Here is a 14893-nt window from a genome sequence, read left to right as displayed (position 1 = left end):
AATCAGGGAGCCTTTAAACAGTCAAGAAGGTGGTGAAAGCAAAGGGGAGAGTGATGGAGGCAAAGGCTAATGTAAATGAATTCAATTCAGCTTTATTTACACAGCGCCAAATCACAACAACAGTCGCCTCAAGGTGCTTTATATTGTAAGGTAGACCCTACAATGATACATACAGAGAAAAACCCAACAATCATATGAGCCCCTATGAGCAGCACTTTGGCGACAGTGGGAAGGAAAAACTCCCTTTTAACAGGAAGAAACCTCCGGCAAAAACAGGCTCAGGGAGGGGCGGGGCCATCTGCTGCGACCGAAATGAAGAGTGAGAAATAACTGTCACAGCATCAGATGCAGGCAAAGAGATTTGTTTTATAATCTGACTTCTTTAATGGTTTTATCTGTTTTACGAGGATTTACCAAAGCAAAAGGAAAAAGCGCGAGTGAGGGAGTTAGAGGAACGAGCGAACAGCAAGAGCCTGTTTGCAAACAGCCCCACAGCAGCTCTCTGAACGTCAGATCCACTTCATGATCAGTCCAGCTCAAGTCTCGGCACCCCGACACGTCTTTCGGTTGGTTGTTGCTGAAAAACGTTTCCGCAGCACGCAAACGCTGCTGCCACCATGCTTCATGCCAGGTGATGACCGCTGCCTGATTTCTTCCTGACATGACGTTTGGCATCAGACCAGATTCTGATCAGACTCCTGTGCTTTTAACTGAGGCGTGGCTCCTGTCTTTCTCCAAGGAGCGGTGATGGAGCTTTGTCAGGGTGAACATTGGCTTCGTGGTCACCTTGAGTTCCTTTCTAAGAGTTCTGGTTGTTCCAAACTGCTTCAATTTCTGGAGGATGGCTTCGATACCCTTTCCCAGATCTGTGCCTAAATACAGTCCTGTCTCAGAAGTCCTTGGACTTCATGGCTTAGTGCTCCAACATGCACTGTCAACACATGTCCTATCAGCCGGTGGACTCCAGTCAGCTTGTTTTGATAGCTGATGATGAGTGTCATGGCAAAGGCTGTATGGGTACATACAGTTTTTACATGTATGCAACCTCTTCAGGCTTGATATCTTACATATAGATTGATGAGCTTCTTCAATTGGTGATGCAAATTACTACAAGTATGCAAAACATTTCATATGGGCTCAGTGTGTGGGCTTCAAACCTGTGCAAAGTCCAGTTTTAAGGGAGGAACTTTAACAACATGAGAAGCTGAAGTCAGACTATTCAAATATCAGGTGGAACATCGTTTGCAAATGTCCGTACTTTCACAACAAAGAGGGTTTGTTTGTTTCATCTACTCATTCAGTTCTGACAGCTGTGAGCTGAGATAAGCTTCGTGGTCTGAACTGGGGAGGGGCAGTGTGGTATTCACCGCTGATAGGCTGAAGGGAAAACACGACCCTATCACGTTTGGTTATTGAGCTTTCATACAGGACGATGCGCTCTCTGTTATTTTCACATGAAACTGACACAGTGATCCCTGAAAAGCAGCAGGTCGGTGAAACAGTGTGAAATAATCAGACTGTGCTGGATTTATTTTGTCTGGTAAGATAATCACGAGTCTGAACACAGCTGCAGCTTCATCCATCGCCACTGTCAGTTACATGACGTGCAATGTTTTAAGCTTCTTGTCCTCGATCATGCAGTGAGGGAAGCACCCAGCAGGGAAACACTTTGCTGTCTGAGTACCAAACAGAAGCAGAAGAGAGAGAGTATCCCAGGATGATGACAGGTGGTGGGAGGAGCTGGTCGCTGTGCAGGACTCTGAAACATGTCGGAGAGTGGGGACCAGTGGAGGGTGCTGAGTGGACCCAGAAGGAAGCAGCTGTTGTGTGTGAACTGTGGTTTTGCTGTTTGTGTGGGAGACAGAAAGGCTTCCTCTGCTGTGTTCAGTCTGGACCTGCTCTGCAGGACTCTGTGGAAATGTAGCACAGCTTTTACTTGAGTAATGTCACTAAACTCTCCACACTTCTTTTCTCCCACCTGGCTGGGGCTGATCAGCTCGTCCCCACCCACACAGCCCCAATCTCATGCATGCAAGTCTCAGCAGCTCCCTGAATGTTTCTGTGCTCTAAACAATCTCACAGACGCCTCTGGGTCAGCCTGGCTGGCTCACTGCTGAGGACTGCTGAGACCTGAAGCAGGCACTGGCCTCTGGTGTCAGTCTGCCAGGCGTACTGGTGGATCTCTAGATCCAGTAGGTGGTATTCCACAGAGGGGAAGCTCCACTTCTTTCTCCAGGTGAGCTCATAACCCACAGCAGCTGTCTGCTGGTGGCTGTGGAAGCAACACACGCACAGCATGGAGAGGAGGGAGCTGAGTTTGCTAGCTGCTCTTTGTGCCGTCCTCACCTGTGGTCCTGAACCAGTACAAGCTGAAATCTGTTTCCACGTGTCTGGGCTTTTTCTCTCTGCACACTGGGAGTAACTGGGAGTAAACCTGCTGCTGCACACTGAGAGGAGCGAGCTGCTTTGGTTGAGGTGCTTCAGGCCCTCTGGTCACCTGGCTTTTGCATCAGGTAGACCTCAGGGATGGGATCGTGGCTTAGAGGAGGTGCTGGAGAAAACTGCTGGCAGACAGGAAGCGTGTGCATCTTTGCCTCGTTTGTTGGTGTTCCAGAAATCAGTGCTGTGTGAAAGCAGAACTTTAAACAATGGAGAGCTGCTTTCATGCTGCCGCCTGTGCCTTTCTGAGAAGCAGGAAGCTTCGTCTGCCAGTAAACTTCCTGTTCTGCAGCTCTGTTCACCCTCTAGTGTCAGAAAGGAGCAGATCGTGAGGCACCTCAGAGGAACCCAGCGAACCACAAAGCTCTCACTTCCTGTCAGAAAGATATTTGAAGCCGTTTCAGACCTACTTTTACCTTCAGTCAGCTGGCAGCCTGTTTATGCAGCTGAAGGCCGTCCAGTGACTCTTTTAAGGCTCCGTCTAAGAACCAACAAAGGGTGCACACTAATGTAAGCTACACAAGTGAACATGATGAAAAGTATAAAGACGACAGGACAGCGGAGCCAGAAACCAGCTTTTATTTCTGAGACTTCATCGGACATGTGAGAGCTACAAAAACTGTGATTCTCAGAACCATGAAAAGCAGGACAACAGCAACATGTGTGAATAAAGGATTCACGCAGACAGCGAGGATGGACTGAAGGTTTTAATCCCAGCAGGAATAACTGGGAGAAACGTTCAGTTTCCAGTTATAACACTGGCTGTGAGTCTGAGAGCAGCTTTTTTAAAACTGCCTGCTGAACGACTACATCACCTAACGATGTCATTGTCACCATATTTATGCTGTCATCGGTGCATGTAGGGCTGCGCGATATGACCACAATCTCATATATATAAGACATTTATCGTCCTGGCAACGATATAAATCACAAACATGTGATATTTCCTGTGAATCTCGTGCAGCTCGACTGGCGTTTAGTTTTTCCAGCTGTGCGTCCTGTAGCTGGAGTCGAGTGTTTTAACCGATGCATGAAACGATATATTTTTAGACATAAGTTGTAACGGCCGCAGTTTTCTCTCAAAGTTTCAGGCTGAGGTTTATTTTTAGCACCTGACGGCTCTTTTTTGCTTCTCCTCCATAAACTCTCTGCATCTTTCACGTGATTCAGTTTATTTTGAAAAGTCTCAACAGGATCTTGAGCTTTATTATGAAAGGTTTACGCGATGGTGTTACCGTCATTGTTGCTAACAACAACATGTAAAAACAGGCGCTTGTCCGTCTGTAGTGTGGTTATATTATATATAAGAGAAAGAGAGAACTTAAGAAATTAATACTACAGTGACATCAAAACCATGAACAAATATTGCAGTAAACAGTTTATTTTGCGACACCACGAAACAAACGATAGCGTGATAGGAATCGACAGACGTTTTTACATCGTCATATACATGGTCACATCGAACAGCCCAAGGTGCAGGTCTGGCTGCTGCTGACATGTGTGTGATACTAACTGTGGTCCACGAAGTCAACAACAAGAAGTCTTAAAATGAAGAAGCACTTGGTCTTATGGCACAGGGGGACGTCTTTGCTTTAAGGACCAACAGCAGAGAGCCACGTCTGTCTGTGACATGTACACAGCTGATGGTTCATAAAGCAGGATGGTTACAGGACAGTGGGCCAGGCAAACCTGACTGAACGGGTCACCTTCATGTGCACAATAAAAGCAGTAAAGCTGCTGAGGCTGAGCCCTGGACTGAGGCGGATGCTGTTTCCCATGTTTGAATCAAGCTTCATCTTATCTTTAGTACGGTTAATAAATACTCATCATCATCACCAGTCTGCTTTGCCATTCAAACACAGCTGCTGGCACCAGTAGTAAAACCAGAATCACACACACTACAGTTATGCTGTGTAGCCCACAGTGACACATCAGTTAGGACTCAGACATCTTGCGGATCATGTAGTTGAGGATGCCTCCATGCCGGAAATATGCCAGCTCCACATCCGTGTCAAATCTCAGGCGCACTTGGAATGTTTTCCCCGTGTCGAGCTGTGGGAGCAGGGAGAGAGCAGGTCAGCGTCACATCCCAACACGCCTGCAGCAGCGTACTGTCTGTCCGTACCTTGATGTCTACGACCATCCTGGGTGTGAGCAGCTCAGGGATGACCACGGTGTAGCGCTCTCTGCCGGTCAGACCCAGGCTGTCGGCCGTGTCTCCTGGTAGATACTCCAGAGGAATCACTCCCATCCCCACCAGGTTACTGCGGTGGATCCGCTCATAGCTCTCTGCCAGGACAGCCTTGATCCCCTGCAAACACAAAAAACACCTGAGACCTGCAAACAACTATGTGAGCATACAAACAAAGTAGTTTGAGTTTACCAGCAGAAAGGGGCCCTTTGCAGCCCAGTCCCTGGAGCTCCCAGAGCCGTACTCCTTCCCTGCGAGAACGAGCAAAGGGATTCTGGACTGCTGGTACCTGTCTGCAGCATCGAACACATCCAGCTGAAACAAGAACACAGATGCTCCAATCATAAGATACGCCCGGCAACAGCACTGCATCTGTTACCATGGTCAGCAATGCCACACATCTGACATGGTCTACACTGATGCTTTTACACAACAGTGATAATTAACCCTGTGAGGTCTGAACCCTGCCCTACTTTAGATTACTGCTGCATTTTATTTCACAACTTCATTTTCAAGAACAAACCTAAGAGCACCGTTAGAGCTACTGTAACAGTGTTTAATGAATCTACATGCAGCTTGTAGTTCCTGATGTCAACCAAGAACCAGAACGCACACTTCCTCATAGCTCACTTATTATCGAGATAAAGAGTCACGACACAAAGCTCTGATTTTTCTCTTTCAGGCATAACCGTTGATATAAATATGGGAAACATATAGATGTGTCTAACATTTGCTATGTGCAGTTATTATCTATTATTATCAGCTGGGTGTTGGTGGTGTTCCTGAAACAGCTGCAGGTTACTGTTAGGGTTAGGTAGGTACTGTTAGGTACATGCTGCCCTCTGGTGGACAAACTATGCAACCTCAAAACTCGTAAACAAGAGTGTCTGCAGGCTCTCCTTCAGTTTATTAATATCACAACATTGACTCAAGATCATCAGAAAACCTTACATTTATGATCTGCTCTCCACACTCCTTTAGATGCACTGACGGTCATGTATATATAGCTATAATAATATTAGCTGGTTTGTAATTTAAATAAAGAAAATGTGCTCGAGGCATAAATTAAATGTAATTTAACATCACAGTTTAAACAGCTTGTGTCTGACTTCTGTTGAGAAGTTGAAGTTGCATAGTTTGTCCACCAGAGGGCAGCATGCAGCCCTGACTGTGCTGGCTCTGATATTTCAGCATGTGGGTTCAGTCTGAGCTGACACAGCCGTGCCCCTTCTTCTTATAAACAAGTGCTGCACAACGATGCAGCGCGAGGCTTCCTGTAGCTCAGTGGTAACGAGATCCTACCGTTTCTCCTGTCGGCAGGTGGATGGTTTGTGGCGCCTGCTTGTTGAGAAACTTATTGAAGAGACGGATGTTGGCAAACGTCCCTCTGGCCATAACGGCGTCGTTACCTCGCCGAGAGCCGTACGAGTTGTAGTCTCGGGAGTTCAAACTGCCAAAAGAGCAGCAGCAGAAAATGTTGATGGCTTCACACCGACAAGTGTTTTTCATCAAGAGATGAAGTCATATGAAAACTGTCTGTGACGTGGGCTAAGTACCATTATTATTCAGTAACACGTGTGCGCTGACTCACCCCCTGCTGGTCAGGTAGCGTGCTGCGGGGCTGTTCCTGGCGATGTTCCCCGCAGGTGAAATGTGGTCGGTTGTGACCGAGTCTCCCAAGTTCAGAAGCACACAGGCATCTGTGATGGAGGCAGGAGGCTGCAGCTTCCTGGTCTGAGTTAATACAACACAGTCAAGACACGTCAGGTCAGACAACAGGGTTTCCTGTGTGCAGCGGGGACACGCTCGCCAAACCACACGGCTCAAAATGTCTCACTGTCTTAACTAAATGATGTGCAAGACTAGTCAACGAGCTGTCACTTTGTTTTAACTGAAGCCGGGACATTACTGTGTCATAAATGTTATGCACCCGTCTTCCACCAGATGGCGTCGTTAGTGAGAAACGGCACAAATCAATTGTTAATGGTGGAAATGAGCTTTCTCTGAAAGGTGGATGGGCTCCAGACAGGGGGCGGAGGTCATTCGGAAGGGCTTTAGAGTAGGCCCACCTCTCTGGCTAAGGTCACCTGGGTCAGGTGTTGGAACCGGGCGTGTCCTACTGCAGGGAGGCCCAACCAATAACACGACAGCCTCCTTGTGACAGACTGTGGAGCTGTGGTGGAGCACAGTTCACCACCACAGTCACCTCCAGGCACTGTAAGCTACACCCTACACTAGTGGGGCCAATTGCTTTATGGAGGCAAGTCCACTCTTCTTCTCAATGAAGGCAAAACATAACCTTTGAATAAGTCTGCAGACGAACATTCGTGTACGGCATGTACTTACCAAACCATCAAAGAAGGGCGGAGACTTGATGTAGGTTGATTTGGGGTCCCAGGTGTAGAGTTTATCAGAGGGAGCAGCCAGCGAGTTCCAGCGTTCATTCACGTGCTGCAGCGAAACCACAAACACAGCACAAGGCTTTCTGTCAACGAGACATATCAGCAGTGCACGATCTCCCCAACAAACATAAGATCACACTACCTCGATCTTCTCATAAACCTCTTTGAACATGGATGGGATGACGAACATTCTCTCCACAGCCTGGATTTCCTCTCGAGTGGGCCAGATGTCCCTGAGGAAAACGTCTTTGCCTTCAGAGCTCATCCCTACAGGGGATAGAGAAAGAAAGAGGACAGCAGTCAAACGTCTTTTCAGCTGATTGTGATAATAACCTAAACCATATACAGACGCTTCAGCTTAAAGCTCATCAACACACTTAGAGCTGCTGGAAGTGAGCTGCAGGTTTAAACCCAGAGCGCAGGTTGTCTCGTCTCTTTCTTTCAAATATCACTCCTATTTATTTAGACCTGGACCTGTTTCCACCAGCCATCTATAACTAAAAGGCTTCAGCTTAGTATCTCAAATGTTTTGGGTTAGTAAGTGAAAGCTTGGAGATCCAACTCAAACCTGTTTCAATCAGTGACTTACCAATGGGCTCATTGTCAAAGTCTATTCTCACTGTGCCAGCCAGTGCATAGGCGATGACGAGCGGTGGGGAAGCCAGGTAGTTGGCTCTGGTGTTGGGATGCACTCGTCCTTCAAAGTTTCTGTTGCCTGAAAGGACGCCTGCAGCGATCAGATCCCCCTGAGGCACAAAAACACCTCAGTCACATGACACACAGAAGGCTCATGGTGACTGAACACGGAGCTGCTTCAAGTCAACAAAGAGTGTGTTAGGAATGAATAAACGTCACAGGAGGAAGGAGGAGGAGCCTCCGATGTAAGCCGTTAGTACCTGGGTTATGGCCTCCACCACCGGCTCTGGGAGCGGCCCACTGTTGCCTATACACGTCATGCAACCATAGCCAACAACCTCAAAGCTGGCAGAAGACACAAAGGGATTATTAGACATCTGCACGTCACACACTCTGTCACTTCCTCAGATGTAAACACAGGAGTACCAGTTGTAGGGGCGCCACAAACGTGCAACACACAGGGGCGCCACAAACGTGCAGCACACAGGGGCGCCACAAACGTGCAGCACACAGGGGCGCCACACGGGGGCGCCACAAACGTGCAACACACAGGGGCGCCACAAACGTGCAGCACACAGGGGCGCCACAAACGTGCAACACACAGGGGCGCCACAAACGTGCAGCACACAGGGGCGCCACAAACGTGCAGCACACAGGGGCGCCACAAACGTGCAGCACACAGGGGCGCCACAAACGTGCAGCACACAGGGGCGCCACACGGGGGCGCCACAAACGTGCAACACACAGGGGCGCCACAAACGTGCAGCACACAGGGGCGCCACAAACGTGCAGCACACAGGGGCGCCACACACGTGCAACACACAGGGGCGCCACACACGTGCAACACACAGGGGCGCCACACGGGGGCGCCACAAACGTGCAACACACAGGGGCGCCACAAACGTGCAGCACACAGGGGCGCCACACACGTGCAGCACACAGGGGCGCCACAAACGTGCAACACACAGGGGCGCCACAAACGTGCAGCACACAGGGGCGCCACACACGTGCAACACACAGGGGCGCCACAAACGTGCAACACACAGGGGCGCCACACGGGGGCGCCACAAACGTGCAACACACAGGGGCGCCACAAACGTGCAACACACAGGGGCGCCACACGGGGGCGCCACAAACGTGCAACACACAGGGGCGCTTCAGAATCAAACAGCAGTTATGACGAGACATTAACGCAGTGATGCTGAGCGCTCAGAAATAACTCTAACCCTAACTCTGTGTTGTTAAAACACCTCAAGTCTTCTGAACGTAAACAACATTAAAAACAATCATTGAAACGTTCACTGATCACTGTGCTGATGTCCTGCTTTTAAACACTGGTTACACTGGATCCTACCAGGTCTCTAGCAGGTGAGAGGTGTGAGTGAAATAACAGTCAGTCAACACAAACGTGGGATCGTTTCAACAACAAGCAGCTTACCCGAGCTGAGACAGGTAGTCCATGACGCCGCTCTCTCTCAGGTAGTAGGTCACCACTCCGCTGCCAGGGGACAGGCTGGTTTTTATGTACGGCTTCACACTCAAACCACACTCGACTGCTTTCTTTGCCAGGAGTCCTGAGATACGAGAGACTCTCATTCAGTCACTGTGTCAGAAAACTGTGTGACAGTGAAGCGCAGCACACCCACCTGCTCCCAGCATGACGGATGGGTTGCTAGTGTTGGTGCAGCTCGTGATGGCAGCGATAACCACCGAGCCGTGACTCAGCGCGTACTCCTTTCCGTTGAACTGGAAGGGGGCTGTAGCGTTGTGGCGCTGCGGAGCCACCTGGAAGCCCTTGAAGCCTTGCTGAGGCGAGAATTATAGAAAAGAACGATTTCAGAGCATCTTATGTGACAGACGTGTCGGTTAGCAACAAGCCTGTACCAGCACACGAGTGACTCCTGGTAAGACTGAAGTGAACGGCCTGCACTAATGAGCCCCCCTACAGCAGCTAGACACCTGTGCACCTGTGCTAGAGGCAGGTATCACCTCATGCTACAAGCAGTGATACTGACCAGAGCTAATGCTGAGTGTCAGCAGCCTCCACCTGTAAATGTGTAGGAACGCACCTTTGCTTCCAGACAAACTTCAAAATCTTTCTTCATGTCAGACACGGGAACTCTGTCCTGAGGTCTTTTGGGACCACTGCAGCAGGGAACCACCGTGCTCAGATCCAGCTCTACAACCTGAGGAAGACAGACACATCCAGCTTTATTCTTATTACATTTGCATCATGTCACAATTTTCATTAAAATCTATAAAAGACAAAACAGACAATGACCTGTGATCCCTGAAAATAGACTTCCTCATGAACACATGGAGTGTTTTGTGGGTTCAGCAAACATGTGCACAAACATAAAGGAAGTCAGAGGCTGACCTGAGTGAACTCTGGATCCTGGGAAACATCATTGTAGTCTCTGAAGATGGCCACCGCCTTCAGGTACTTGGTAATGTATGCTAACTTCTCTGGTTCCCGTCCTGATTTTAGACAAAGGAGTCGCATAAACAAAAAGAATCGCCTGCAATGAATGAATGCAACCTTTGTGCTGACGTCAAACGCCACCAGCTCACCGGTTTGTTCCAGATACTGAAGGCTGACATCGTCCACGGGGAAGAAGGCTGCCGTGGCGCCGTACTCTGGACACATGTTGGCGATGGTGGCTCTGTCAGCGATCGACAGCTGAGCCACACCTGGGCCGAAGAACTCCACGAATTTTCCTACCACGCCCACCTGACGGAGGTGCTGCGGGCGCATGCAGAAAGCACAGCTGTGACGTCAGAGCGCTGACTGCTGTTGGAACAGCTGCATCAAACGCCCTCCTACCTTGGTAACAGTCAGGACGATGTCGGTGGACGTGATGAACTTATCTGCAGCGCCGTGCACCTTGTAGCCCACCACCTCGGGGAGCACCATGCTGATTGGCTGACCCAACATAACAGCTTCTGCTTCAATCCCACCCACACCTGAAGGGGCAAGGTCAACTTTTATTTAGGACACCAAGCTCACACCTGATTTTTCACTTTCACACCATTACAAGCAGCTAATGCAAATGTTTCTGAGTGATCTTACTGCAAATCAAACAATCTGCACTTATGTGTGGATGCATAACTAAAAACAACACTATTACTATTAATTATGTTAACAAAGTGTTGAACTGTCAGAGGTTAAACAACATAATGCACATTCACAATGATACAAAAAGGCAACAACATGGGCTAACAGTGCAGACGCTGCTGCTGCTCCTACAGGTGTGACCTCCAGCCCCCCGTCTGCATGAAGCAGTGCTGGACACACTGTGGCACAAACCCTCGTCAGCATCAGCTGAACAGACAGAGTGATGAGAGACGGACCATCACAACACTTCTAGATGCAGGTCTGTGCTGCAGAGAGATGCAGACAGAGTGGAGGTGTCAGCGAGTCCAGTTTCCTTCAGCATCAAATGCAACCTGTGACAGGCAGAGGTCTGCAGAGCCAAAGACACGACTGAGTCAAGTTTCTGAGAGTTAACAGCTGTGTGACGGCGGCTCACAGGACAACAGCTTCAAGCAGCTTCATAGTGGTCGTAGTAAGAAAGTCTCAGTTTCTACTGTTTGACAGGACGAGCTGCAGAAAGAAAGCCAGACGTCAGAATAGGACAAAGTTCCACAGTGTGTGGCATCAACATGGAGGAGGAAGTGTGATGGTCTGGGGCTGTTTGCTGGATCCAGGGTTGCTGACTGAACCAAAACAGCTACCACAGCGTTCTGCAGCACCATGCAGCACCCTGCGCTCCGTCAGGGCTTCATCCTACAGCAGGATAACGACCCACACATCAGTCCAAGCTGCGCCAGAACGAGTGTCCAGCACAGCCTCCAGACTGAAAGCCCATCGAGCTGGTTTGAACTGAAAGCAAAGCAGCTACAAAGGTCCACATTTATGGAACTTCTGCTCCAGATGTGGGAGAAGATTTGATTTCTGTTGTAGACAGAAGCCACGACTGCGTTCAGCTGCTACATCTGCCAAAGGAGGCGACTGACGAGTCAAAGGTTAGAATATGTTTGGGTCTAAAACTGACTCCAATTACTTTGTGCTGTGCTTTGATTTCAGAGTGCAACGAGACATTAATCATTTTCAATGGAAAAATGTGTGTATTCTAAAACCTCTGACTAGTAGTGTGTATTTCATGAGGTGAGGATCCTGCACAGAGCAAAAGAAATCAAACAATAAACACGGCAAAAACAAACTATGAGAGAATCTAGTTAATGATGGAACAGAGAAGCTGCATTCATACTGGGACCAGCAGCAGCCTACAGCAGCATAACTGCTGTAAAAGAGAGTGAGACAAACAGCTGCTCCTAAATATTCAACGTCTTACCCCAGCCCAGGACGCCCAGACCATCGATCATGGTGGTGTGAGAGTCGGTGCCCACCAGACTGTCCGGATACAAGAGCCCATCCTGGTTAAACACCACGCGGGCCAAGTACTCCAGGTTGACCTGGTGAACGATTCCTGAACCAGGAGGAATAATTCGCATGTTTCTGAAGGCTTTGGAGCCCCACTGCAAAGACCAGAGATCATATTTACGGACCGAACCATCAGACTTACATGGACACACGACAGTTTCATACCTTTAGAAACTGAAATCTTTCTTTGTTGCGGTCAAACTCCAGATCCTGATTTTTCTGAAGGCTGTCAGACCTGCGTGAAGAACAACAAGTGAAATGAAGCAGTGAATGAAACACCTATGAGCTGACACACGGTGGGAGAAAGGCGAGAGATCTTACTTCCTGTTGAAGTCCACTTGGATGGAATGATCAATGACGAGGTCAGCGGGACAAACTGGATTAATCTTTTCTGGGTCGCCACCGAGTTTCATCACTGCATCACGCATGGCAGCGAAGTCGACCACAGCAGGAACACCGCTGCGTGACACAGCACAGGCTGATCAGGGACCGCTCAGAATGTGATGTCACCTTTTTAAACATCACTAATAAGACCCCAAAAGCATGTGTTTGGAGTCTATGTTACCGTAGAAACCTGTTGCTTACACAGGGAATAACTTTGTTGTTGTTAAAGTCCAGACTGCTTTTAGCAGATGCTGCTGCAAACTGCACTTAAATCCTGAGCTGGTTATTTCACTCAAAGGTTCTTTTTGCACCTGAGATGATGTAAACAGGGATTTCACAACACCTGCAAACACCTCGTGACACAACGTTCTTCTTACAGACCAGCGTTACTCTGATGACATCACTGACACACCAGGTGCATTAAACGTATTAAATGTGTGAAAGTTAAAACAAGACACTGACACTCAAATTGTGAGGAAAAGACATACGTGAAGTCCTGGAGGATGACCCGCGCCGGCCTGAACGGCACCTCCACAGTCTGGAACTGCGTCTGCTTCCAGTTCAGGATGCTTTCCACATCCGAACGCTTCACTAGAAACTCATCACAGTTCCTGACGGCAGATTCCAGGAGGACCCGGATGGAGAACGGCAGACGGTCTAAGGAGCGCACGTGCAAGTCAATACTTCTCGGTTGTGTGCACCGACGAGATGCTTCATGTTAGCATTCAGTGTAGATGTGCTCCTACCATATCTGGGATCTCCAAGCTTGGATAGATTGAAAAACTGCTGCTCTGGGTGTTTGGGGTCCAGAGGCTCAACTATGTGCTCAAAAGGATTTTTCACAGTTGCCGACATCTTTTCCTAAAAGAAGATCAAAAGCCTGACTTACATGATGCAGACTAAAGAAGCACCTTTCAAATACGTCAACAACATACAAACCAAATGAAGACTGACAGGAAGGCAGAGCTCGGGCCTGTTACTCGTTCCCTAACGGCAGGTGGATCTGCTTGGATTCAGGGTTAGTGGTGGAGGGTCGTTGACCTCGTTCTATGAACATTGCGTAACTCAATTCCTTTAACAAAAATGTGACGCTGACTGTGTGTCAGTCACTTGCAGCTCAAACACACATTAAGTGAAATTCAGGTTCTGGGGCCTGTTAGAAAGAGGCGTTATCTGTGTGAAAGGTGAAAACAGCGCATGCCTGCACACCTTACATGACCACAGACTTGGCTGGTTAGCTGAAGTTCAGGCTAAACCTCTGCTGTCAAGTGCAAAGTCAAACTGCCACGACAGTGACAAAGACATCAATATCCGGACAGCTTTACTTCTAATGGTTTAGTCCTGTGTAACAACTACTGTCACTCCTGCCGATATAAAACGTGACGCTGACCTTTAGGTCACATTTGTAGCCTCGGTTATGCCATTTTTACCAGAATGGTCCCAGAATGGTCCCAGTTTCAATCAGAAAGTTTTACACTTGAAGCCTGATTAAAGTACAGCTTTGTCTCCACATCCGTCACGTTGATATATTATCAGTAAAAACGTGCGAAGAAAACCTGACCTGCTAACGATCACGGTTAACTGCACCCATTTACGAATTCTACCAAAACTTGCTAAATTTGATGCTACGTGTTCAGTTAGCATAGCTCATGGGTCAAAGTTCAGCATTTATGAAGACAGGTATCAGGCTTTTATTCAAAGATGAACATTTAAATTGAACACTAAAACGAAGGAAAGAAGCATAACATTAGCTAATAATTCAGACATGATATCTTATTAGTGTGAGTTGGTATAAAGCATAATGTGACAGTTGGATAAATTAGCTTTCGTAGCGACACAACGAGAATTTCAGTTCAGACGTTCTTCTGGAAAATCGTTAATAAGCCAAGAAACTGAATGTGGTCGGATGGTTATTGCTTACTTTAGATGCAGTGTTGAAGTATCACCAGATCACAGCAGTTAGGTCACAACCAGCTAGTCGCCACAAAACCTGCTGCTTGTTCCGCCCAGGTTCCGCCTCCACTGGGGACACTTCCGGTTAGGTTTTTATTCAGAATAAAAGCTGAACCCACGCCGGGCTTTGCAGCTTCATATCCACGTATATCTGACAACTATGGAAAGGAACTGGAACGGGAAATGGATTATTTATTTATTCATTTATTTATTTATTTTCGGTGGCATAATACAAAACAATTATTTGGCATTTATATATTTTATCTTATATTTTAAGAGGGAGAGAAATGCTGAGTATGACAGAAAGACCCCTAGAACCACAGTCAAGCATGGACTGTTATGCTTTGGAGCTACTGAGGGTACAGGATGACTTCACCACATTGAGGGCCAGACGGGTCTTGCACCATAAAATGTGAACCTTCCTTCAGCCAGAACACGGGGTGG

General features: G+C 48.1%; 1 protein-coding gene across 1 annotated transcript; it reads right to left on the bottom strand.

Moving 5' to 3' along the window:
- Positions 1-3002: 3002 nt before the first annotated feature.
- Positions 3003-14569, bottom strand: aco1 (aconitase 1, soluble). The gene is made up of 21 exons (XM_026158311.2): positions 14418-14569; positions 13243-13357; positions 12985-13153; positions 12434-12571; positions 12278-12347; positions 12024-12207; positions 10493-10632; positions 10240-10411; positions 10046-10146; positions 9738-9854; positions 9315-9474; positions 9107-9242; positions 7929-8013; positions 7622-7778; positions 7175-7299; positions 6977-7081; positions 6222-6364; positions 5933-6080; positions 4823-4945; positions 4565-4750; positions 3003-4491 (listed from the first exon to the last, which is right to left on the bottom strand). The coding sequence occupies exons 2-21, from the start codon at positions 13349-13351 to the stop codon at positions 4375-4377; spliced, it is 2685 nt and encodes an 894-aa protein (XP_026014096.1). The 5' UTR covers positions 13352-13357; positions 14418-14569; the 3' UTR covers positions 3003-4374.
- Positions 14570-14893: the final 324 nt, after the last annotated feature.

The sequence above is a fragment of the Astatotilapia calliptera genome, chromosome 3 (assembly GCF_964374335.1).
Source record: "Astatotilapia calliptera chromosome 3, fAstCal68.1, whole genome shotgun sequence".
In the NCBI taxonomy this organism is placed as follows: Eukaryota; Metazoa; Chordata; class Actinopteri; order Cichliformes; family Cichlidae; genus Astatotilapia; species Astatotilapia calliptera.
This window is presented reverse-complemented; position numbering and strand designations above follow the sequence as displayed.